General features: G+C 39.6%; 2 protein-coding genes across 16 annotated transcripts in view; one reads left to right on the forward strand and one right to left on the reverse strand.

Annotated features, from left to right (window-relative positions):
• The first annotated feature begins 231 nt into the window (after nt 1-231).
• SLC19A3 (solute carrier family 19 member 3) lies at nt 232-8452 on the forward strand. Its single transcript, XM_056849913.1, has 6 exons — nt 232-319; nt 2445-2605; nt 3672-4485; nt 5743-5935; nt 6976-7117; nt 8291-8452. Exons 2-6 carry the CDS (start codon nt 2456-2458, stop codon nt 8450-8452), a joined length of 1461 nt encoding a protein of 486 aa, XP_056705891.1. The 5' UTR covers nt 232-319; nt 2445-2455.
• A 4577-nt stretch (nt 8453-13029) lies between these two features.
• AGFG1 (ArfGAP with FG repeats 1) overlaps nt 13030-26079 on the reverse strand; it is a 35514-nt gene continuing 22464 nt past the window's right edge. The window contains exons 6-14 of one of the 15 annotated variants that reach the window (XM_056850649.1): nt 23086-23205; nt 21210-21413; nt 18700-18796; nt 17856-17935; nt 17487-17579; nt 16914-16961; nt 15552-15707; nt 14850-14941; nt 13030-13747 (exon numbers count right to left, since the gene is read on the reverse strand). In XM_056850649.1, coding sequence (XP_056706627.1) covers nt 13688-13747; nt 14850-14941; nt 15552-15707; nt 16914-16961; nt 17487-17579; nt 17856-17935; nt 18700-18796; nt 21210-21413; nt 23086-23205 — 950 coding nt within the window. In that variant the 3' untranslated portion in view covers nt 13030-13687. Of the gene's footprint in view, nt 13748-14849; nt 14942-15551; nt 15708-16913; nt 16962-17486; nt 17580-17855; nt 17936-18612; nt 18797-21209; nt 21414-23085; nt 23206-26079 lie in introns of all 15 variants that reach the window. The other 14 variants (XM_056850646.1, XM_056850644.1, XM_056850651.1 and 11 more) reach the window with 14 other exon arrangements.

Below are 26079 nucleotides of genomic sequence, written 5' to 3' on the forward strand. Positions count from 1 at the left end.
CAGAATTAAAGTGTGTTTTTAAGATCCTCCACTTTAAAAAGTGGAAGTTGAAATAAAGCCAGCTGTGATGTTGGTTCAAGAAGGTGGCAGCGTTAGGACTTGAAAGGCCAGCATAACAGGAAACACTAAACAAGAGACCACACCAAGTATAACACTGTAATTAGAATACAGGAGCAATGAGAGTTAACTGCAAGGACATCCAGTAGAGTGCGAAATGCCAAGAAGACCTAGAGACCTACAGCGTGGTGGAAAAGAGATCTAGAATAAACCACATTGAAAAGGTTCAACTCCAACTGGATTTTAAAATCTGGAACCCAAGGTATGCACAGGTTGGAAGAAATGGTTGACAGAAAGGAGGAGGAAAGGGAGACAGTTATACGTTTGTGAGCAGCCTAAGGCTTGAAAATGCAGCATGAGAAGCTAGGAAAACCAAAGATGCTAAAAAGAAGATAAAATTGAGCATTTGCGCAAAGGACCTTCCAATTTTTCCTTGTGCTTTTCTTCGTTTAAGATTACTGCCTCCTCCCTCCAATTAGTAACTTTTTGGCTGCTATGAAAATATGCAATTATTCTTAGCCTTATTAATTGTGAATTTGCTTCGAAATGCCTTCCCTCCTATTTGTTCATAAAAACATAAAACGCTACAAGTGGGAAGAGCAATACGGTCAACTTTCTTGCAATAAGCTATAAAGAACAGTTTTTATTTCAAGCAAATGATGTTTAGTTTTTACTTGACTGTAAATGGATACTTATGTGGTGGGCCTTTCTTCCTTCTTAGTCTCATGTCCCGAGGTTTGCTTTCTTTTGAGGTAAATCAGCAGGAAATGTTTGTACTTCATAAAGATGTAGCGGAATTTCCCATCTATTTAAAAAAGATGATCCAGTTAAGACTATTTTGAATACACCCAAAAGAAACTGGGAGAAATGCCAATGAAGTCTTCAGAATTTGGGCAGGGGAGGGGCATGTTGTAGCTAACTATTAGGAAAGAGACATTTCTTTCAAAAAAATTCATAAAGGACTTCTCATGTCTCCACCATTATGTCTCCAGCAAGCATGTCTGTAACCTTCGGAAAGGAGTTGAATACAAGTGCAGAAGGACAGAATCATTCATGTTATGATGATACTGTTTAGGTTTTCCTGGAACAGAAATGTTAGTCTGTACGTTGCTGTAATCTAAAGAATACGTTTTTGATACAGCCAGAACAAACAAACAAAAAAAATCTTTGCATGCATGTTTTGACAAGCATGCAAATTTAAACTTGGTATGGTATTAACTCTTGGCATGATAGTGCACTGTCAGAGATTAAAATATATGTGTCTCCTTTGCTTGCTCCTTTGTTTGGGAGTATCCAAAACTGTATGGGGATTGTTCTGTTTACATTGTAATGGTGCAAAGAACTGACAGAGGTGAAAGCCATGTACACCCCCTCTGCCCTCAAATGGGTATACATTGCCAACTATATATGTCAGTGACGTCACATAGAATGCAGCATAACTAGGCAAGGTGAGCACTTATGTAGGGAAGTTACCCGTCATGAGTGCACTTATTTAGAGGTAACCATTGATGACAATGGGGATTCCTTTCACAAGAGTACGCTTTAAGGAGTTACTTGTTTATTGGCTGGCCAATGAACTTAAGTCACAGGTAAGATTTCAACGTTCAGCATTCCTCGGCCATCATCTGTCTGACAATAATGTAGCTTCATCAAGCTGTTTACCATTAAATTTTAAACTGTAACAGAAGCTTCACAATTCCAAATTTTCCAGGTAATCTTTCATACACCATTAAAATTCAAGCAAGCACAAAATAACTAGAACACCTAGATTCGACTCCAGTAACACCCTAAAGATCAAGGTCCGCTGTGCAAGCACCGGGTCATTCCTGACCCATGGGGTGATGTCACATCCCGATGTTTACTAAGCAGACTTTGTTTATGGGGTGGTTTGCCAGTGCCTTCCCCAGTCATCTTCCCTTTACCCCCCGCAAGCTGGGTCCTCATTTTACCGACCTCGGAAGGATGGAAGGCTGAGTCAACCTTGAGCCCGCTACCTGAAACCAACTTCTGTCGGGATCGAACTCAGGTCGTGAGCAGAGCTTGGACTGCAGTACTGCAGCTTACCACTCTGCGCCACAGGGCTCCTAGTAGCACCCTAGAGACCAACAAAAAGGGAGCTTTGACTTTCGAAAGCTTATACCCCATCCAAAAAAAAAATCTTGTTGGCCTCTAAGGTGCTACTGGACTTGAATCTAGCTGTTCTACTGCAAACCCTCTGAAAGTAACAAGAGTTTCTCTCAGAGTTGTCCATTCCATGCATAAAAAGTTCTTCATTCTTTACTAATAGGTTATCTTGCAAAGTAGTTCATTGTGCAAGATACCAAGACTAGTCCTGCCCCAAGAGCATATTTCTTTCATTTGTTCATATGATATTTTCTCTGTTTTAGTTGGAAGAACCATGGATTGTTGGAGGAAAATACAAAACAGTGGCTGGATTTTTCCCACCTTGTTGCTGTGCATATATGGCTTCTTTGCTATGATGAGACCATCAGAGCCTTTCCTTACACCTTATCTAACTGGACCTGATAAAAACCTGACCATCGAGGAGGTATAGTGAACCTCCTTACCTCCACCAGGGTGTACAGAAGCTTTGGTCTTTTCTAGACTGTGTTTTCCTAGATTGCATCACTAATCTGCTCTGACGACATGGTCCCACCCTCTGCACACATTCTTTGTTGGGAAATCACCATTTCAGTACACAAGCCATTAGCTGCAGGTACAGTTCTCTTGCCAGTCTTATTGTGCACAGCAGTTCTTTTTGGCACCCGGAAGCGCCTCCTGACACAGACAGGGCTGACCCATGCTCTCCTGCTCCTCACCCACTTGCAGAGTCCCCTGGAGTGTGGCTCCAGCCCCTCCTCGTGTTCCCTGGGGGAGCCCCTCACCTTGCTCTTGGCCGTGCAGATGAAGGTGACGTCGCTCCCTGGCTGGACAGTCTGCACTTTCTTCTCCTCGACCGTCACCATGATGGGCTTGCTGGGTGCTTCTGTGGCAGGAGGAAGAGATGAGCTCTGCCTCTGTTCCCCCTCCACCCCTTCCCATCCTGCTCGACTGGCTGAGAAGGACCCCCACTTGTTCTGAGGGCTGGCCAAGAAACTCTTGCTCCTCTTGCCCTGCGGTGCCTCCACATCCCAGTCTTGGTTCCCACTCACGCCAGCTCAGCCTTTGCCAGCTCCCCCCTCCCCCCACTCCAGGGCCCCGAGCGACATCCTCTTTGCTTTGAAAGAGCCTAAGCCGCTGTAGAATGTCTAGTGCACCTTCCCCAAGGACTGGCAATTTATACAATACATTTTTAAAAAATGTAACATGGAACAACCAGGGAGGTGCGCTTGGCCCCCTCACTTTCTACCTTTAGGAGGCAGCTGAAGACAGTTTTATTTAGGACTGCATTTGGTTTAAGTTTATTAGCAGTCCTGAATTGTGATATAAAATCTTACCTTTTGATGTTTTTAATGCATTTTATTTTGTGTGTTTTATCTATGCTGTAAGCCGCCTTGAGCACTTTAAGGAAGGTGGCTAATAAATGTTTTTAAAGCAATTAATCCATCCTTCCCCCACCCCACAGCATATTTTCAGTCATTTGCATTACAGAATTTTTTCCATTTCCCTTCCAGGTAACACAGAAAGTTTTCCCAGTTTGGACATACTCCTACTTGGCTCTGCTGTTCCCTGTGTTCCTGTTTACTGACTATGTACGCTATAAACCTGTCATTATCATCCAGGGAATTAGCTTAATTATTACTTGGCTGTTGCTTTTGTTTGCACATGGTGTAAGGGCCATGCAGCTGGTGGAGTTTGCCTACGGAATGGTGACTGCTACAGAGGTGGCCTATTATGCCTACATATACAGCGTTGTCAGGGTGGACCATTACCAGAAGGTGACAAGTTATTGCAGAAGTATCGCTTTGGTAGCAATCACAGCAGCTTCCTTGCTGGGGCAACTTTTAGTCTCTTTAGCCCATGTGTCTTATTTTTCTCTGAATGCCATATCGTTGGCTTCTGTCTCAGTAGCACTTGTATCTTCATTCTTTCTGCCAATGCCTCAGAAAAGTATGTTCTTTCACAGAAAATCTTTCCCAGAAGTATCCATTGGGCCGACAGATAAGAATCCGCCAAGTACACCCAACCAGCCAAATCACCAGCAGGACAAAGATGTTATCACGCCATCTGAAAACTCTCAGAAAACTCACCAAACATCCGAAAACCAAGACCAAAAACACTTTCTGGCAGTGCTTGTGCAACTGTGCAAGGACTTGAAGGAATGCTATACCACAAGGAAAATTCTTTATTGGTCAATATGGTGGGCATTAGCCACTGCAGGCTTTAACCAGATCTTGAATTACGTCCAAGTGCTATGGGATGATAAAGCACCTTCCCATAGCTCTGCAGTTTATAACGGAGCTGTTGAAGCAATAGCAACATTTCTGAGTAAGCTCATCATTTTAGATCCAGATGTATGTTGAGTATGTTTATTAGTTTGTCAAGCTCTGTTTCTGCCTTCCCAGCATAAAGAGGGATAAAAATGTTATATATACAAAGTATAACCAACCTTCAGATTTGCCTCAGACCAAAGCCTGACACACAGATTTGCACAAACATTTGTTCTTATAAGCCTCTCCATTTATTAAAACAGGGATTGTGTGTGAAAGCATATAGATCTGCTGTTTGCACAGAAATGAATTAGGACAGACATTCAGGACAGAAAAGTTCTGTGCATGCATCAGAGCTTTCAACTCATAAGAAATAGCAGAACTGGGAGGGGGGTGGGGAGGAATCATTTCAGCAATTTATAAATCTTAGTTGTGTCTGTTTAAGAATGTGTGGCTGGTAACATGAGATTCAGCTTCTAAACTGCAGCTAGGAAATAGGCTTTCCCTCAAAATCGAGCAAAACTTGCCCCAACCTAATTTTGAGGGGGGAAACAGAACTCAAGGAAAAGTCTAGATTTAAGAGTCTCTAGCCTAACGTTTTAAAATATAATAATTATGAAAGCAACATGTTTCACTGTGTCTAACAATAAACTAGCTCACAAACCAGCTGCAATCAGTAGATCAGCATTCTTTATATGCTGCTTGGGAGATTAGAACATTGGTCATTATGATCAGGGCCTTTTCTGCTGTGGCTTCTAGAGTTAAGGAGTTGCTGGTAGAAGTTAGCATGTACTCTTGTGGAGAAGTCATAAGCTGGTCTACTCAGACAGAAGTTCCATGTTATTCATCCGGGCTTACTCCCAGGAAAACTTTTAGGATTGCACTGTAAGTTTCTTACCTTTTGTAAGGTTTTATTTTGAATCCTGTTTGGCCGACCAATTGGTGAGCTGACAGTTGCACTAGTAGGATTGTTGGCAGGAAATCTTTAAATATGTTTATCAGCCTCTTTGAATGCTTGAAAGTTTTTTAAAACCAAGTTTCAGAATACCTTAATAAGGAAAACTGATATTGTGACCCACTCGCAGGCCTGATTCCATACGTTAGGAAGTTAAGATATTGTGAGTTGTACACCTGATAAGACAGGCTGCTAGTCTACGGAAGAGCATGCCACATCAATGTTTGCGGTATTGTTTTTAACACCTCAGCTACTCTTTTGGAATTATTATTGCATTATCTCCACTCTTTTAAACACTGTTGCTTGCTTTTTTGTTAGTCTGAAGACTATGATTATCATTCAATGCCTCTGTATTTCTAGGTTCAATAACATCGCTTGCTGTAGGATATGTGAAAATGAACTGGGATCTAACAGGGGAACTGGCATTGGGAATCTTCTCTGCACTAGACGCTGGTTCACTCTTCTTGATGCATTTTACCAGGAACATCTGGGCCTGCTATGCTGCCTATCTAGTTTTCAAGGCATGTTACATGCTTCTGATAACCATTGCAACGTAAGTAAATGTAGGTTATCCATGCCCATTCCTTTACTCTCAGTTTGGGTCATTTCAGACCAAGTGTGCATGTGTGCAAAAAAGGGAAAGTTCAGGGACATAACCTGTGATGTGGAAGAACTACTGAGAGACCAGCACAGAAAGCTCACTTGACGCTTACTACTTGCAAGAAGTTTTGTTTTATGGGTTAGCTTTCCACAGCGGTATGCCCCATTCCACTGTTGCGATTTAGCTGCCCATGCTGATCAAACCTCGTACCCAGAACCCCTACATCTCTAAAATTGTAATATAATTATCAAGGGCAAGTTACGTTATTAAAATAAAACTGTTCACTTCATCATTATTAAAGGCTCAATACAAAACTTCTCAGCTTCTGAAGAGCTCATCCTACCTTTCCCTTCCCTCATATCCCAGTATAGGGCTGGACAACTTGAAAAGCCACCACATTCAAAGCCCCCAAAACCAAGGTCTATGAAGACACTGAACAGTGCTATTCCATGCTGACTAAGCAACAGCAACACTACCTTGTAAATGTGTCAGGATTTAGAAGATGCCCAAAAGCTCACAGTATTGCTGACAAGCATAGTGCTCACTGGTCTCTGCAAAGGAAGAACAGAAGTACCTGTCTTTTCTGGGTAATGGCCTTACCTATTTCCTGAAAAATGGGGCAAGGGGTATATTGGGCAAAGTGCTCAGAGGAGCCACAAGTGGCTCTTGAACCACTGAGTATCGTTGACTATATCACTCATTCATTATGGACCATACACACTAGGTCCCCAGAGCTATTAAGAAAACACTGGGTTGAAGCCCACAGAATTGTTCCACTATTGGTGCGGCTGAATTCAGTCAGTGCAGGAGGTTCTTCTACTGGCAGAAGTCTTCTTGTGTCAGAGTAAACTTCTACCCAGTGTTGGATGGGGGAGCACTTTTTCTCCCCATGCACCTAAGAGCCTTTTACAATGCCTCTGTTGTCCAAGGACAAGTAAAATTATTACTGTAAAATATTACTGATGACATTTTAACAAAAAGTTTAATTTTAGATTTCAGATTGCTGTCAGTCTCAGCATGGAACGCTATGCTTTAATATTTGGAGTCAACAACTTTGTTGCATTGCTCATTCAGACTGTTCTGACAGTTACAGTGGTGGATTCCACAGGGTTAGGACTGGATATCGGGACTCAGGTAAAATGAATCATCATGTTGCTTATTCAGTAACTTAAGCGCCTCTCAGCCCTTTAGAGGCCACATTCTGATAGCTTCAGTCATCTTAAGCATGCCTAACCCTCCATGGAGATCTTTGTATTTCTGGGTGTGTAAAGGGTTAAGATATGCAAGTTAGTTTTGAAAAACCATTCCTTTAACCAACATACATGATTGCTCAGTTTAAAATAGCCTTGCATAAATATACTGCCATAATTCATCACAATCTGACATTGAGCAATCTAACTTATTGTAGCCACTGTTGAGATATTTGTTTAACATTCGTTTTTAAGTTCAAGGATCAAGTGGGCAAGGATTGATGAAATGTTATATCGAACTCAAACAAGTATACCCTTGAAAGTTGATTTATAGTAAGAATAACATTTATTCTACCTTCACATCTCACCCCTCAGTTCAATCATAGTCTCCAATTTCTCAAGAATGGCCTTCATATCAATATGCACACACACACAAAATTCCTCCCCATACACCCCCTCAGGGTTGTCTAGTCGTTCATGCCTGCACAGTTTGACAGCCAATCACACTATCACGACTAGATAACTTCAGTATCTAAAATATGCAAGGAGAGGGGAAAACACTCATGATACCACCAAATTGTAGATGACAGTAATACAAAACATACAGGCGTCAAGAATAATGATAAAGCTGGGTATCAATCAAAGGTCAGACCACAAGAGGATGGCCCTGCAGCTGGTTTACAGTAAATAAAGAGCTGTAGCATTTACAGGGTCTACCAAGATTAATAAAGTGACTCTAGGACACCAAGTGTAGAAAAGACTATTATTTTTTTGCATGGCATCAGACAATGGGGTACCCGCAAGAACTTGCAGGGGCATCACATTTTCCTCCCCCACTTTTGTCTTTCCCTTTCTTGAAAGCCCCCACAGCCTCTCCCCTTTTCTACTCTCCTTCCTACCAGCCAACTTGTCATTATCTGCTCCTCCACCCCCGTAAACAGTATAATGCATGCACAAGGTTACACTATAGTCAAGGATTATACTGCTCCATAAGCAATACTTATAGTAAAGTATGCCACTAATAGACAAAATTGTTGATACTATCATTGGGAACGAAGACAAGAATTTTCAGAGAAGAGGGACATTTCATTACCTATTCCTCTTTGTTTTCTTGCAGTTCCTCATATATGGCAGCTATTTTTCTGCAATAGCTGGGATTTTTCTGATCAGAAGCATTTACACTATTATCTCAATCAAATGCCAAAAGAACCTTGCTGGAAATCCTCAGACAAATGAAGCAGAAGACCAGAACATCAATGGCTATGCCACAAGATTGTGACTGAGCAGCTGAACGAAAGGAAGGAGGGCCTTGGGTAATTGCATCTCAAATAATACAAAGCTGCATAAAAGTCACCAAGACAAATTACTATCCATTTTAATAGATTTATGTTGTGAGAAGAAAAAATTATAGAATGCGTTTAGCTGATAGAGTAGCAAACCAGTCCTTATTTTACCTCAAAATCATTATTATTTTTAGGTTGTCTAAATATAGCTTGCCATGTTCCAGTTGTGCTGTCTAGAATACTTAATATTTACAGATTTGTCTTCTCACTGAAGGTCTCCAGCCCACGTGGCTTTTTGACTGGGGGGGTCCCTGACTTTTTTTGGGGGGGGGGTCATGGGAAATTGCTGGTGGAGAAACAGCTCATCTGCTTGGAAAATAACCTAAAAATAATTCAATTAACCCTCGTTGAGACAGTAGTGGAAGCTTCAGTCCTATTAACTTTTAATTAAATGTGATTTTAATTTTTTTCTTATTTCTATATAATAGGGCCAGTTAAAAAAAACCACAATGATGTGTTTTATACAAGTATAGTCCATTTTATTTATCATTAGGAATAGGGAAGCACCAAGGTCTGTCTTTTCCAGCATATTTGCAAAATACTGACCCTTTCGTAGACATGCAGGATGTACAATCTGTATGTCATATAGCATTTAAGTCTTCAAGTGGAAAGTTAGGATGATCAAATGGATTAATGCCCTAAAGATAGGCTGCTAATGGCATAAGCATTAAAAACCCCTCTTTTAAAGGGGAGATTGTATGCCAAAACACAACAGCCCTCTTGTACCTACAGGGAAAAATCTTATATTTACACCACTGCAATTTACCAAAGCTCTTTCACTTATATAACTAATAAAGGTAGAAGAGCGCATCAGCCAGCTACCACTGAGTGACACAAACTGATGCAGTAAAAAAAAAATTAGTCCAATGGAAAGTGTTGTGGCTGTTCCATGCCCGTTAGGCCACATGATAGAACAAAATCATCACTAGTTAAGAGTTAGAAAAGCAAGTATATTCTTATTCAAGGGAGCCCGTTACTTCGAAAGAGGTTTATCTGTTCTTAGGTTACCCCTTTCAATTAGCAACCTGACCCACTTCTCTTTTTATCTTTCTGTTATCATGATACCTGGCAGTTCCCCATCTCCAGTAAAATGGACACCCAATACTGCATTGATATGAAGCAAATTAAAGCAGGGAGAATTGCAAATAAATCTTCTTGGAGTAGGGAAGTTTGCATTTGATAATAGATTTTCAAGGTTTAAAAAACCCCAAAACCTATGAAAGCCACACCATCAGACTTGGGGGCGGGGGGATTCACAATTTCAAAAAGCTAACTAGGATTTACAAAGAATAGAACTTTAAACTAACAATCACTAGTATCACTAGTTTAATTGCTGTCAAATCCAAAGCAAAAAAAAAATCATGTGCAATTCTATGATCAGATGAATTACTATCAAAACCAAGTTCTCAGTCAGCAAAATTATTCCTAAATTGAATCCTTAACCATGAAGTACAAAATCCTAAACAGCAATTAAGAGTTCCATGAGAGTTCCTCCACATCTCTCCCCCTCCTCTGCAACCTTCCCCATCCTTCATGTTAGGTACATTAGAATAAAAGACAGTGATGGGCTACAGGGCACCAAGTGGGTTTTATGACTGAGCTAGGTTTTCCACATCCCAGACTGAAAGAAAAATTGGGAAGGAATAGCACAAAGCTCTAACAGTTTTAAGAAGAGATCAATTTCATTATTTGTATTCTTGAACACAAATGGTCATATACAAGCTATGAATACATGAAATTGCTTTATTATTTTTTAAAATTGCTTTAACACATTTAGCCAACTATATTTTAGTCTATCTGGCAGGGACTTACAAGGTCTCAAGGAGATGTAATCCTCAAGCTATACTACCCATGATGGATACTTTGCTGCTCATAATATTATTCCCACATTAAAAAGGGATGCCTACCCCCATTTCCTTGCTATTTTTGCACATGCATAGCAGAATGTAAGCAGGGAAAAACTCACCTCAATGAAACCCATTTTGCTGGTGCAGAACCCTTTTGTTGTCCTTGCTGATGCCTGACTAGTCCCCCCTTCCCATTTTTTTTCAGACTGACTGAACAGAACCATAGTAGAGATAACAGCATCTGATATGCTATCAAATCAATCCTTGTTAGTGCACTTTGCTTAAAAGGCATGCACGTTTTATCATGTCGCCATTTTAAAAGTTTTTGTTATGAACTTTTGAACCTGGGGATATGTAATTTGAGCTTGTGCGGCTACCATTTTGAACATTCGCCAATCCAGTACAGGTTAGCTCCTCATTTGCTCTAAATTATTGGTCTGAACACTGAAGGGTTAAATACCACTACATGACCAGCAGGGGCAATATCACACAGGAACACACAAAAGCTTCACCAGAGTACTCTGCGTATTAGTTATTTCATTTTATTAAGGCCAGCGTTCAGAACTCTGTATCAAGATTCTGATTGCAATTCTTTGAGTTCAAATGCATATGGGGGGCATCTATCCATTTTTAAAATACCAACCCTTCCAATCAAGGACCTCAGGGCATTCCCCCCTCTCCCTTTTACAATATCAACCTTATGGGGCAGGTTAGGCTGAGATATAGTGGCAAGCATAAGGCCATTCCAAGAGCTCTGTGGCTGTTGGGCGCTCCGTAGCTGGATCTTTGATTTCTTAAGATGATTATACCACACTGGCCCATTTTAACAAACAAAAGCCTGTTTATTTGAGCATCTGGTTGTTTTACCTCTCAATTTCCTTAATTCATACACCAGGTTTTAGTACAGGTACGTGACTGTGATATAACTGCAACACATTTTTGGAAGCTTCTAACAGCTTACTGGAAACAGCATAGAGGAAACTGGCCTAAGCTTCAAAAAAATAAGATTGTTTTTTGTTTTTTAATTTCAATCTCATCTTCTAAAAAGGGTTCAGTGTTAAGCCAGCAAAGTGAACAGGGTACTGTACAGTTAGTGTCCTTCACCCTATTAAGCAAGCCCAAAATTATACATTGCCATTGTTGAGCTAATCACTGGAAAAAAACTCTGCTTGTTTCAGAAGAAGCACATATTAAATAAACCATGTTATCAGTCCCGTCCCCCCTGACGTCATCAGACAAGCAACAGCTTATTCATTAGCATCATTTAGATCCTGCCCATCTCCCCTATGGGGACTCAAAGCAGCTCACATTGTTCTATCCTCCATTTCATTCTCATCCACCTCTAAGCTTCCATGGCAGAGTGGGGATTAGAACCTGGCATCTCCCGGATTCTTGTCTAAGACTTTAATCATTACACTGCTACTATATATTCACAGTTAAATTAGTTCAAATAGAAAATAAATTGCTTTTATTTGTGCTGGTTCCTGAATATGACTCTTCCTTTCACCCATTAGACACATGTTCAGCAAAGTCTCTGCCATTTAACGAGGCAACCTACCGAATATTTCACAGGATGTACTGAACAAACAATTCCTTTCTTTTCTGTAATGATTTAAGATGACAGTGCGATGTCATGGTTAGAGTATCTGGGAGAACAAGGTTCAAATCCTCTCTATGCCATGGAAGCTTGCTGGGTGACCTTGGGCCAGTTACATACTCTCAGCCTAACCCACCTCACAAAATTGTAATTGTGAAGATAAAATGGGAGGAGAATTATGTAAGACACGTTAGGTTCCCACTGGGGAGAAAGGAGGGGTATAAATGAAGTAAATAAATAAAACAAAGCCACATATTATTTCAGTACATCCCGAAACAGCAGTATGATACAGTACTTGCCCTCATCCCTTCAGGTCCTGTAATTTATATTTCAAAATAATTGTAACAGGAAAAGGACCAAGAAATAAGACAATGTGACTTCTTTAGACTAGATGTGGATTTTTCAAGAACAGTTTTTTTGAAAAATGCCATATTTGAGTGCAAGTAGAAGGAAGACAACTCCTGATGTTTAACATTTTACTAACAACTCTAAATAGAGGATACAGTTGCATGTTGTTGAGGCTTTTCCTTCTTCTGGCTCTATTTTGCATTCATGTGAAATATGCTGGCAAATTCCGACCCCAGTCCTCAGCTCAACTGTGTTTTATAAACTAAAATGCTTGATTGGCTATAATGTACATGCTAATCACCCTTAATCAGCAAACGGATGGCCTCTTACAGAACAACCACATGTCAATTCTTGCTGAACGACATTTCAACTGATGTTACAGTGAAGGTGGCGGAGTTTTTGGCAGAAGCTGTTAAGGCTAAGATTCAAACTTCATTTTAATCTAGATATGTACTACCTGGTTATCTCTGACCTTGTGACCATCAATATTATGCCAATAAAGGTTATCTGATTCTGATACATGCTAATCAAACATTGCTTTAAGCTTAGATTGTCAGTTCCTACCTTCGGCAGTTGTTTTAAAAACTGACTGGTCAGTAGGAGTGGTTCCTGGTACCTAGTTTACAAGATCTATTGGGAGCGGTTATTTGAGCAATCAAAAACATTAACCTTTGTTCTGGGAGTGCTCCTGAAGATTAAACAGAATAGGGTTAACGCAAATGGCCCAAGACAAACATACTTTTCTAGTTTTTATTTTTTTCCACCTGCAAACTGTAGTAAAACATGATCAGATTTATTGTTATGCAGACAGGTAATCCCTCTACATTATAGAGAATTTAGGCATGTATAAATAGGCAATCTCTTTAGGAAAGGGAAAAACACTGAGAAATGAATAAAACCTCCAATTTTGAACTCATAACTCCCAATAGCAATGGTTAAAATGATGTAGGTAATTCATTCCGAGAGATACCACAGCGCTGTAAAGTGGCTGATTTTTTTCCCCAGTAACATTTTTTCACATAACAAATGTGTTAAAAGTTACAAATACTGATATGCACAAATAACTAATTCCTAAGAAAAAATATGTACAGTACTGCAGCATAATGAACGTGGTATCTGCAATAACTTATTAGCCAATTTTAATATACATGATACCGTTAACATTCTCCTGCCAACGTACAGATAACGGATGTTATCACAGCCCTCTGTTTTTGCACATTACCTGGTGTTTCTTGGTTGTAACACACAATGCAGGCTTTTTACTTTTAAAGATTTCTCTTGTGTTTAAAGCTAAATCAGTGAAACAAGACAACAGTGCAAGAGGCGCAGAGATGTTATGTGTTCACGTAAGAGTTCTCTTAGGTAAAGTGTCTATAAGGCTATAAGAAAGGATTGGTTGACGAGCTTCCTGTTGGGAATTGTCCTGCTGGTGCACCTGCCTGGAGAAACAAAAGGGATAAAAGTCAACCATGTACACACAATACATACAGCCATAAACCAAAGCTTAATATCTGGACAGATTCCAAGATGTGATGCATCACATCAGAAATATCACTTTTGCAAAAACAGGAAGAATCTGTATCTTATTCCAGATGTTTTTAATCCTGCTGTGTTCGGAAAAAGCACCCTTGTAGCTTGGTATTAGGGTCTAGTCCTCTACTGTAAGGAGCCCCATGGTGCAGAGTGGTAAGCTGCAGTACTGCAGTCAAAAGCTCTGCTCACAACCTGAGTTCGATCGCGACGGAAGTCGGGTTCAGGTAGCCGGCTCAAGGTTGACTCAGCCTTCCATCCTTCCAAGGTCGGTAAAATGAGTACCTAGCTTGCTGGGGGTAAAGGGAAGATGACTGGGGAAGGCACTGTCAAACCACCCCGTAAACAAAGTCTGCCTAGTAAATGTCGGGATGTGACGTCACCTCATGGGTCAGGAATGACCCCGTGCTTGCACAGGGGACCTTTAACTTTATTTTCCAAATTACAGTAGAGTAAAAAGGTAAAGATTCTTTATAGAACAGGGATATTCAGCATCTAGAGACCCCACCATTAATTTCTATACAGAGCTCCCTACTCTGTACCTGATCCCACCACCATCACATGCTATTTCCCAGTATTTCAGTACTGGGATTTTTGTTCACATCACCTTATGCTGCATCAACAAGAGATTGTTTTAAACTGCTTAAAGTTTGAATTCATTTACACACACTCTCTCTACCTTGGACTGGCTGCACTTTAATTGGGGTCTGACCACAATGCCCTTTTAATGACATTGTGAAGATTAATACAAAGAGGCAGAGCTAATACAGAGCAATTCTCTCCTCGAGGCACATGAGATACAAAATGACCTGGGTTATGGAAAAACTGCTTTTAAAAAGTTCCTTTGGGATAAGCTACGGCTCCAAATACATAGGAAACTTCAAAATTAAGGTTAAAATATATTCCCTGTCACTCTGAGAACACCATTATGAATCCATATCTACATTGTAATATTATACCTCTTCCCCACAACAATTTGAAACAAACTACCAATCGTTAAGGTTGACTTACCATAAAAGGATTACTAGATACGCCAACAGCTGTAACTTGCCCAAAGGGGGTTACTACTGGTTTTGCCTGTCCGAACGCAGCAAAGCCTGCACCTTTGTAATAAAATATCAGAAGTTAACTTCAGATTAGTAGTTAGGTCCTTAAAAGCACAATACTAGGTGTCTACTCTCAGTTGCCAAGAGTTAACTTCTAGGGAGAGAGCCATGCACACGGCCCTGAAATGTAGTCTTTGGAAGAAGTGCATGGTAAAAATGGACAGTGTGACTAGATTGTTTTTTGACCTGCTTCCTCATTTCAGATTAAACTAAAACCATACAGATTTTAATGTCAAGTGAACTTCTTAGGCCAGCAGTCTAAAACCTACAAAAACGAACTAGGAAAGCCTAGGTAACAGACCAGAACATGATCAACTCTTGAGAAAGCCTCATGTACAGAAACAAAATTATTGTTCAATTGTCCCATAAACACATCTTTTAAGATTAAAGATCATGAACATCATTCAAGATAACTTTCTTATGATTTCTAGTGCCAATTACCAAGTGTTACGAGGGCCAAATGTAACCGCTCACATCATCAACTAACATTCCTTGGAACAAGGAACCTGAGAATGTAAAAGATGTCAAATTTCCCTGCCCTCCCATACTATTAGAGAGATCCTAGTACTACAACATTACACTCAGCTAGTAACAAGAAAGCATTTACCATTAGGTTGCTGGGCGAAAGCAGCCTGAGGAAAGGCTGCCTGGGCTGGGAATGCAGGTTGTTGGAAGTTACCACTAAAGCTAGTTGGAAGACTGAATGAGGCAGGTGTTCCAAATCCTGCAGGCATGCTCATGGATGCGGTGCCAAATGTTGCTGCTGGTAAGAGAAATGCCGCATTGTTACTTTTGAAGTACACGTTACTCAGTAAGCATTTCTTCTACAAGTTCTTTAGGAAGTAGCCAGTCACATGGCCAACTTAAAAACGTTTTGATTTTCCTAGGAACACAGCCAAAGTGTGCTTGGTTTGCTCCTCAACTTTTTGATCCTTTTGCCAGTCTCTTTCTAGATATTTGCAAATATTTATTCCTTCAGAGAAAATATGAAAGCTAGATTTTAGAAGCAACTGTAACAAGAACTTCTTTTCCACAAAAGCAATCTAAAACTCATTTTCTTGAATGTCACAGAACTAGCCTAGTTCAGTAGTTCAACAGCTCTTTCAGAACAGTGGGTTAGATCTTATGACTCTCTTCCACCAACCCTGTTTCCAGAGGAAGGGTTCATCTGGCTAACCAATGGTTGTTGTTTTATGTTTGTTTTTACTCTGGAAGTGAACCCAAATGCTGTATTAACCACTGCTTTGAGACTCATCTCGGTGTCACTGATTACTGGGCAATGCTGCTCACAGAAATATTTTATGAACATTAAAAGTTTGTCTCAACTAGATTTGTGGATCCTGGCCAGTCACTATTCAGTGACTGGTGTAATTCAATTCCAAATCACTGCATCTGTCAATCAGTAATCATGGTTAGCCAGGAAAGAGATGGCATAAGAGCCAATTTATGGAATAAAGAAACACACACAAAGATAGGCAAGATACATATAATGCACTGACAGAACTTTCACAAACTACTATTGGCAGAGAAGATACAACAGTGAAGCTTACTAAAACAAATCCAAACACATTGTGGCAATATGCAATGGTTTGGTATAATTATGCGTTTCACTTGAGCTACTACGAACACAAGCTTCAAAACTCATTCAGTTTTAAAGCATCTATTAATATGACCATGGAGGTAGACATACCAGTCTTAGCTTGCAGTCCTAAGCACTCTCACTTAGCAGCAAGTCTAACTGAAATTAATTTCATGTAATTTCTAAGTACACAGGTTTAGGACAAATCTTATTTTACACCAGGTAATGTCATTGCATATTTCAGGCGCATCACCATCCATGCCCACTCCATTTTAAAATATGGAAGGAGGGTTGAAAAAGTTGTACATGCAGAGAAACCAGTCACTGGCAATAAGCTTCCACAAGCAAACAGTTAGCCACATGAAGCTTATATAAAGTGTGGCTACCTACCAAAGTGAGCCTGAGGAAATATGTGCGAATGCATTGCTCCTGAGAGGCCTTATAAGGGAAGCCAAAGAGACCAGATAGTGTCAAATGGTGATCAACCTCTTGTAAAAACTATTTAAATTATATTTAAATGCTTTCTAAAATACAACATTTGAATGCTTTTAGAATTCCAGAATACTTTCAAATCCAAGATTGATTCGGAAGTATTTTGTAGAGTTGGTCAGAAACGGACATCATTTAACAAAGTCTAATACACACATGAGACTTTTCAGGCTAAAAGTTTGTTTTTATTTGGTAAAGAATATTTGGCTAATTAGATCCCAAAAAACAGCAGTACAGTTATTGGTTAGTGCTTGTAAGAGCAAGAAAAAAGATTGTTTAAGCCTAAATGCATTTAGATTTTTTTAGTATGACCCAGCTGGATGAACAGCCACAGCAAAATTAAGCATCTGGTTTCACTAGGGCATAAGTATTTTTAGCATGTTAAGTTTTCTTCCAAATTCTGAAGATACTGAATTAAAGATAAACACATCAACTTCTATCCAACATTCTCTCCACAAGTTTTCTTTTTCTAACCTGTTGCAGTTCTGTTACTGGTTTGGAATGGGTTCGTTGAAGGTGCTACAGAGGCTACAGGGGGGGCCACAAATGGATTTGTAGAAGGTGTTGCTGAAAAATAAAGAATTGGCGAGATAAAAAACTGTATACATTCCTCAAATTGCCCACTACAATAATAAAGGAGGAAAACTATAAGATATATATTTATCATTTTATTACTGGAATAAAAAGGAACCTAGTCTGGCATATTAAAAAGCAAATAACACTCCCTTCAAAGATAGTTATGACCTACTGATACAGAGAACACCTCCAACCCCAGACCTTAAAACTGGCTCCTAAAAAAAACCAAAAAAAAAAAATTACCTAAAAAGCCTAGTTTTACAATACCTCCAAATGGAGCAGGCACACTTGAGGATGCAGGCTGTGTCTGTATATTAGAAGCCACTGGTACTGTTCCAAAAGCATTGCTGAAAATAATTAAACATTCAACAACACCAGAGTCAATTATTAAGCAGTTAGACACCTACATGTAATTATTTTGTGTGAAATCACAGACAGCTGATTCTCACATCTCAAAAGAAAAAGACTGGTGCCGTTTAGCCGCAACTATTTCTACTGCATGAGTCAAAAGCTAACTAGTAAGCAGGAAATAGTGCATCCGCCAGTAACAAAACCATGCAAAGCAATAAGACACAGAGGTAAAAAACACCTTGGATAAGCCGTCAAGCATAAATTTGACTTGCAGACATTTCTTACAAGAGCAATTACATTTCAAATATCTGGTACCACATATTGCAAACCTCTTATCAAAAGATTTAAGCCAGTTACAGCATCAACACCAAGATATCTGTTCAAATATTGTTATCACTAACAATGCAGACACTGAGAATACTGAAAGGTATTTAGTCTATGCTATCGTTTTATTCTACCAACATTTAGTTGGCAATATTTAAAACTAATTTTGAGCCTTTCGTTTCAGTAAGACACTCTACCCCCCTTCACACCCACTTAATCACATCTGAACCTGCAAGTTTTAAACTATTGATTTTAAAGATAATGTTTGCATTTTTTTCTAGTGTCTCGTTTAACTTTTGCTGTTTGTAAACACAATTGGTTTACATTAACTTCTAGCAAGGAAGAGTACCTGCTAACATTACTGGTGGAAGTATATGCATTACTAGAGGTTGCTGTGGAGCTGAACACACTGTCTAATTCTGCTAGAGCTGCATACTTGTCTGAAGATGCACTTGGTTGACTTGGGGCTGATACAGCAGGACCTGCTGGTGCTGTACTGACAACACCAAATCCACTTCCTTGCTCGCTACCACCTAAAAAAAAGAACACACACACAATCAAGTTGAAAATTCACAGACAAGATGATTTCTTAGGTGGCTAATCTATTGTTAAAGAACTGCAAGCACACCTATTTCAAGCTGTCCTCGCCCCTTCCATGCAAGTATAATGACATGTTTTTGGTAAACAGATTTCTTTCAGGTACAGAGAGAAGGGAGGTTTAGCTCAATATACTGAGTCAAATTACTGCCCCCACCCCCAGTAAGAATGTATGCGTCCTTGCTCCTTCTCCTTCAAGGTATACTTAGATTTTTAAAACCAAAACAGAGCCCAGTGCAGACACATACTACAACATAGGCTGAAAGATTAAAAGCACTACAATTAAACTCATAGAAATTTAGGACAGAAAGTACATTAAGGATTCCATGTGGATTCTTGGTTTAAATTTTTATGTATACCAGCCACAGTAATATCCTCCATACCACCACAAAAGGTCACCAAAGATCTGGGATAATGTGAAGAAAATAGTCTGACTTAAAGGATGAGCTGCTGCATACAAATGGCTTATCACATGGCAACAGCCACTACATGAGCTATTTGAAGTACTCCTTGTTTGGTAAATTAGCCCTTAATAACATTTAGCTACATGTTATGAAACAAACATGACTGCATGTTCAGGATGGAAACCAAGTTCCCTCCTTTAATGGCTCCAATGTTAATATGTCGCTTCCTTGAAGAAAGTTTTCATATCACACTGTATGATGTTACATGTAGAATGCAAGTTGTAATGAGATATGATTTTTGCAGGATACTCTAAGAGTTGCAACTTACAAACTATGAGCACAAAGGCTCCTGCACTTCCCAGCTACTGTTGTTTGGAGGTCTTGTGGCTGCTAGGAGAAGAGTGAAGTGGCAAAGATCCACCTTCTCCTTGTGCTTCTTAGGTTAAGTGTATATACTCAACACAGTCATGTAAACAGGACACAGGTTAATATATATCAGAGTTTTGTTTAGAAAAATGTTGTCTTGCATATTCTGCAGCAAGACCAAGGAAAATAGCAGGGAACCCCCTTGCAAAATGGATCAAAACATCAAACAGTGGGGCTGAGCAATTTTTGTCAATTCTACTTTCTTGCTGGAGGCTCCTTTCCCTCTCAACGTTGTGCGGTATACAGGAGGGCACCTGGAAGCTCAAGGGTGTCTCTTCAGGAGGTGCAGGGAACTTCAGAGGGAAGGTGATACAATCCCTTCTGCACATGTGCACCATTCAAAGAAGACTTGGAAAGATCTGGGTGATCTGAAACTCATTAGCTCTTACACAAAAGAATCTGACTTTCAAATTAGCTTAGCTGCTGTACTGTTCAGTTCTATTCTTAGCTCATGTTCCCTATCACTCAGTCTGAGAATACTCACTATAAGGAGCACTTTAATACTGTAATTGGAAACATTCTCCAAAGCCAGCCACTGCCATTCACTTATAGGAATTATATCTTTGGTGTTTAGCATCTCCGCATGAACAGCTGACTTGTGTAATTTTTGTGAGGAGTGAATAACTAATGTTTTCTGTCTTTTAAAACTGGCTAGATGATGCCTTGTAAAATATTAGGTTTTTGGACTGCTCTGCCTTTCTGAAGAGGGAATGCCTTCACTGATGCCCACACCAGCATCAATGACAAGAGTACTTTTAATAAACATCTCAGAATTTTCAGAACTACTGTAGATCATAAAAACATTGAATGGAATACAGAAATTGATAATGTCTACCGAGCTTACAAGCCTAAAGAATTCACATTTAAAGGATCACTATTAAACTCACAAGCCATTGCCAAAAAAAAAGTGTCATCAGAGACAATGAAGTCACATCTGATTTATGGCGACACCTGGTGGGGTTAAGACAAGACAGGTTCAGAGGTGGTTTGCCACTGCCTGCCTCTGGGTCATGACCCTGGTAGTCCTTGGAGGTCGCCCATCCAAATACTTGCCAGGGTTGACCCTGCTTAGCTTCTGAGATCTGACGAGATCAGGCTATCCTGGGGCTATCCTGGTCAGGGCTCTGATGGATGGCACCACTCATAGCGAAAAGAGAAAACTTTTCTCTTAGAAGTTGCACCCCAGATCAACCAAGTCGTTACCTTTATATATATTGGTATGATATAACCATGCAGTGACTGATAAGATCTCACTTGTACTCTGATTTTTAGTATGGTGGAAAAAGCTGAATAAAGCAGGGAACAATACTTGTATTGTGCTACCTTTCTTTTTACTGGATCGACTGTGCCAGCATGACTGCCTGTGCCTCCAATACACAATCAGCTTGCCACTTGTGAAGGTCAATGTAGGTTATATAGCATGAAGCATTGAAACTTCATTTTGTCTCCATAGAACATAATAAAACTATTGTCATGATAACTACTATAAGAAAACAGGTCAAAGAAGAAGAATTAGTACCTTGCCCTGTGCTGAAGATATTATCTAAATTAGCAAGAGCTGCGTATTTATCTGCTGAGTGGAGATTCGGTTTATTCACTAGAGCTTTACTGGCTGAAGCTGTGTTGCTCTGAGAAGTACTGAAGGCTCCAAAATCAGCACTGGAGGATTTGGGGAAGTTATCAAAGTGTGCAAAATTAGCATTCACTGATCCAGCACTGCCACCTGTAACAAAATAAGTTAAACATGATGGATACTTCCAAGCGCCACGTCTCTTCAAATGCTGTCTGTGACCATGTGAGTGACTTTGTTTAAAGGGTTATCCCTATGCCTGGGTTTTGAATTGATTGAAATACATAACTTGTATTCCCTGACTCCAGAAATGCAGCAGCCCCTACCACATCAACGCCACACCACAGCTTTGCAAGAGTAGGTTCTGCAACACACAGCTAACCCCAACAATTCACATGAATAGTAAGCATTCGTTTTAAGCTTTTATTTCCAGCTGCAAATTTAGTTAAATAGAAATTCCTTTAATGCAACAATGAATTTTTATATCAGTGAAACAATTTTTAAGCAAAGTTTTCAAAACTAGAAAGTAAAGGTGATGAATTCCTGAAGATAGTGAATAAGTTATGTCCAAGGATGATTCCACACATACACATCACAGCCTGAGGAATAGAGATGTCTGAAGAGAGACAGAAGGGTTTGTACACCTTTATGAATACTTGGCACATATTTAGTGCTTTCATTAATTTAGATGCTAGAGTTCCACTAAGCGGCTGCCACTAGTTGATCCTCAGCTGCAGCAGAATATCTGATCTACTACTAAAGACAAAACAAGAACGTGCCGAGTTTCTTTCCTTGTGATTCATACATCATGAAGCCTGTCTCATAGGTAATCTGACTTTGGATGGAACATGTATGGCTGTGTATCTGTTCTAGACTAGAATAAGCCAGAACATAAACAATTCTGAAATATCTTAAAATGTTTGATTATTACATATCTGACTGGTTCAATATAAATTATTGCAGAATTTTCCCAGGGATAATAATTTCAGTTAAAATTTTAGTTGAGTTTGTAGAAAGAAACAAAATGACAAGAATCTTAATTTAAGAGCTTCCAAACTAATAAACTATGAACTGACTGAACTGTAACACTAATTCACATGACAGTGAAAACAAAAACACACATTTAAAATGAAATTAGTTTAGACCCCCACTCAGTGGAACTTACTGTGTACAGCCTGGAGAGGGAAAGCAGAAGTAGTAAATTCACCAAAACTGCAGCTAGATGAAAGCGTTCTGAACGCTGGACAGCCAGAAATTGTGTGAGGGGTTAAAGTTAACAAAAGGGAAAAACAAAATTGTAAAAGAAAGAGTCTTAAGACAACACACTTTAAAGAAAAAGGAAAAAAAGAAAATAAGTCAGCCATAGATAAGACAAGCAGCAATGACAGTCCAAGCAAACATTATATATGACTAAATAAAAAAGGTAGCCATAACCCTTACACATGAGATTTTTTTTAATGTGTGCGCTCCATTAAATGGCTTTTTCCTCTAGCAGAATATCTTGGAATATGAAAAAAAAAATTATAGTCCCCATTTAATTTAGATATGATCCAAAATTCTATAATGGCACAAATTGTGAAAAAAATATTTCATGTGTAGGGATAATTAAGAAACTGCATAGCAAAAACAGCATGCAAAACAATAGAACAGAAAAAGCCCACACCAAATATAACAAATAAAAGACAGCATGAATGTCAAGTTTCCCCAGAGCTTCAGAGTGTTTGTATTTAAGAAAATTAATGCAGGAAAGAACTGACAGATGTTGTACACTACATGTCCAGATTAGTTTGTATTAAAAGGACTAATAACGTTAGAGCTCTTCTACCTGTATTTTGGTGTTGAAAAGCAGACTGACTTGCTGTGGGGAAACCACCAAAATTACTCGAACCACTAGAATGTCCAAATGCATCAAAGTTTGCAAACCCTGCATTTGCAGAGTTCTGTGCTGTAAATTGCAAACGAACAATACATGTTAATGGTATGTAAACAAAAAAAGATTACAAACTGAATCAAACATGGCAGGCTTCAAAGGCAGTTTTACCTCAAGCATGCCACTGAAATAGACTGTTACATGAATGTCTGGTGCAAAGGACAAAATTATCTTAAAATATGTCAATAGGATTTATGTAAAATAATGTAGTTTCATGGGTGTCTCTTATGCTTTAAATTGCCACTAACTTTTAAAGATTAAAATACTGTCAAGCTTACTTTTTGCTTAGACATGCAGTAATAACTACTAAGAATAACCAAATGCTTATTCTTCCTGAAAGCTGGGGGTGGGGGCAAACACTAATGGTTTAAGAAAAATCCATTACAACAAATTGCAGCTTATATAGTACGGCCAAAGTGTTCTGAGAGGTATCAACATTTTGTGTTGCTATACTGCTGGCCAGTGTCAGAGATAGGGTTGCCTGCCATCTTCTTTGCTTCTGCTAAAGCAAAAAAAAGGGGGGAGGGGGGAGAGCAAAGATGTACAACAGCATGACATCACTTCTGACTGTAAAAACCACAGAAATAGGGGAATTCTTAGAGTGTTATGATGTCACTTCTGGGTGATATAATGAAGTCACTTCCCACCTCCATTTTTGCTCCATCTGGAGTGAAGAGTGGTAGCAGTAGACAAAAGATTGCCACCACGATGAGCAATCTGGTAAGCCTGGTCAGAGACAACAACGGCTGGATTCTAACGAAGAACCAAGCCACCATTTGCTGCTTTGCTGCCTTGCAATCGCATGTTTCTTTCCTTCTCCATTACTATTACTTTTGTGCAAACCATAGTTTCCTGCTGCACCCCAGCTCACAAAGCATAATTTAACCTTGTCCTCCAAACCAGGACTGCAAACGAGTTTGCTATCTTGGTTTGGAAGGCAAGCACAACCCAAAGTTGGATGCAGTAGCAAACAGATTTGAACTACCATGGAAGTAATTAATGGAATTTAATGGTGTGAGAGGAAAAAGTGCAGGAGCACAAGGAGCACCCAGCACCAAATCATGGATTGGCATTACATCTGAACTGAGTCACATCAGTGGCCCAAACGCATTATTGTTCTCAAAAACAGACCTATCGTATTATGAATGACAGCCTCACCTTTTTATCAAAAATACAATTTATAGCAGTTTTTCTGCAATTTAAAAAAATTAGTTAAATCTAAAATAACCTTTATGTTATGGAAACCCAAGAGGGTTATACGAGTATGTTGCATGAACAGCAACCATACGAAGTAGCTTTTGAAACGGAGATGTCATAAGCACTGTATGATGTGCCATGGAAAATCAACTGCAATGGACATACACAAGGTTCACCAGGATAACTCTCTGGAACTTTGCCTTTGAAAAGTCACCACGCATTAAAAAGCAGAAATACAACTAACATTCAATTAAAGAGAATAATGCAAAAGAAACAGAAAACCATGAAATTGACTCCCCCCAACACACACAAAACAAATTGGGATCTTTAAGATTTATTTGAAGTACAAGGTATAGCATTAGGTGGTTGTTTTTTTAACCCATAATTTTACAATGAGTTGGCCCGTAACACACAACACAGTGAAATTAAACAAAGCTGCAATAGCTCTTCTCTTACAAAGACTCTTTGGAATAGCTACTAGGAGCCTGCAATCAGGAGGCCGGCAGCTAGTGAGTTCAAACCAATGTGAAAGTCAGCTCCCATGCTGTATTTTGGCCCCTGCAGCCCTCTGGAACTGCCAGATCACAACACTACTGAAACCACAGAAATCAACCTGATAGAACTCTGTCTAGACCTAAGAAATGTAAGCTACCCTAGCCTCCAATTCTCCTTTGCCTTCCCACTAGCCCGTCTGCCAAGAACGTACAGCCCCAGTCCTTCATTTCTGGCTCCTTTTCTTTTCCCACACACAAAGTGGACTGCAAACTGAAAATGCTCAGCTATTCAGCCATTGCCAAAGGTTTTACCTCCTCAAACATAACACAAAGTTGATTTTACACAACATACTGTAAAGAACAGAGATCAGAGTGGCACATCAATTGCCTTCCTTATTAACCACGTATGGCCTACTTCTCATTGGTTAAGTAGAATGAATGAACTGAGAACTAGTGCAACAACTGAGAAGCACCTGTTTTGAACTTTGCCTCACCAAGTCGCTTCAAGGTATATTCTAAGCTTCAGAGTTTTCCATCTGTGTAGTATGAAGAAATACTGTCCTGCCTTACATAGTTACGAGGATAACCATGATAACGTATGCAAAGCACCTTGAAAATTTAAAGTCCTATAGCATCTAGACATCTAATGCTGAACATGTCCCAGAGAGTGGCTCAAAAAAACTCTATACAATGGAACCATAGATAAACGGGGAAGATTCCCCCCCCCTATAAACGAGGGAAAACCCCATGTTTTGCGCAAACTTCTGGAAAAAAAGGGGGACCTTTATTCAAAGAAAAACCCAGACTGCACAAGTACAATATCTCATGCAGTTATATCACAAGATCCCACCAACAATTTTGGGGGTTGCTTATCTACTCCAGTAAACAATGCCACAGCACACTTTGTGGGACAGAGAATAAACAGCTGCAACAAAGGAGGTAAGGGAAGAGGAGACAGCCAAAGTGAGAAAACCACAATGGACAAGAGAGGAGGAATGACAAAGCTGTGGAAGAAGTGACAGCAGCACAATGGTTGGGCAGTGAGGGAAGTGGGGGCCTGCAAGAGATGGCATTTTCCCTCCCCCCGCAAGTTACAAGTACTCTGCTTGGCAGTTTACCTAATAACCAACTAGGCTACAGTATATGAATCAAGAAAACCAAACAATGCCAATGACAGATGGGGTTTTTTCCTGCAAGC

This window comes from Euleptes europaea, chromosome 5 (assembly GCF_029931775.1).
Source record: "Euleptes europaea isolate rEulEur1 chromosome 5, rEulEur1.hap1, whole genome shotgun sequence".
Classification (NCBI taxonomy): Eukaryota; Metazoa; Chordata; class Lepidosauria; order Squamata; family Sphaerodactylidae; genus Euleptes; species Euleptes europaea.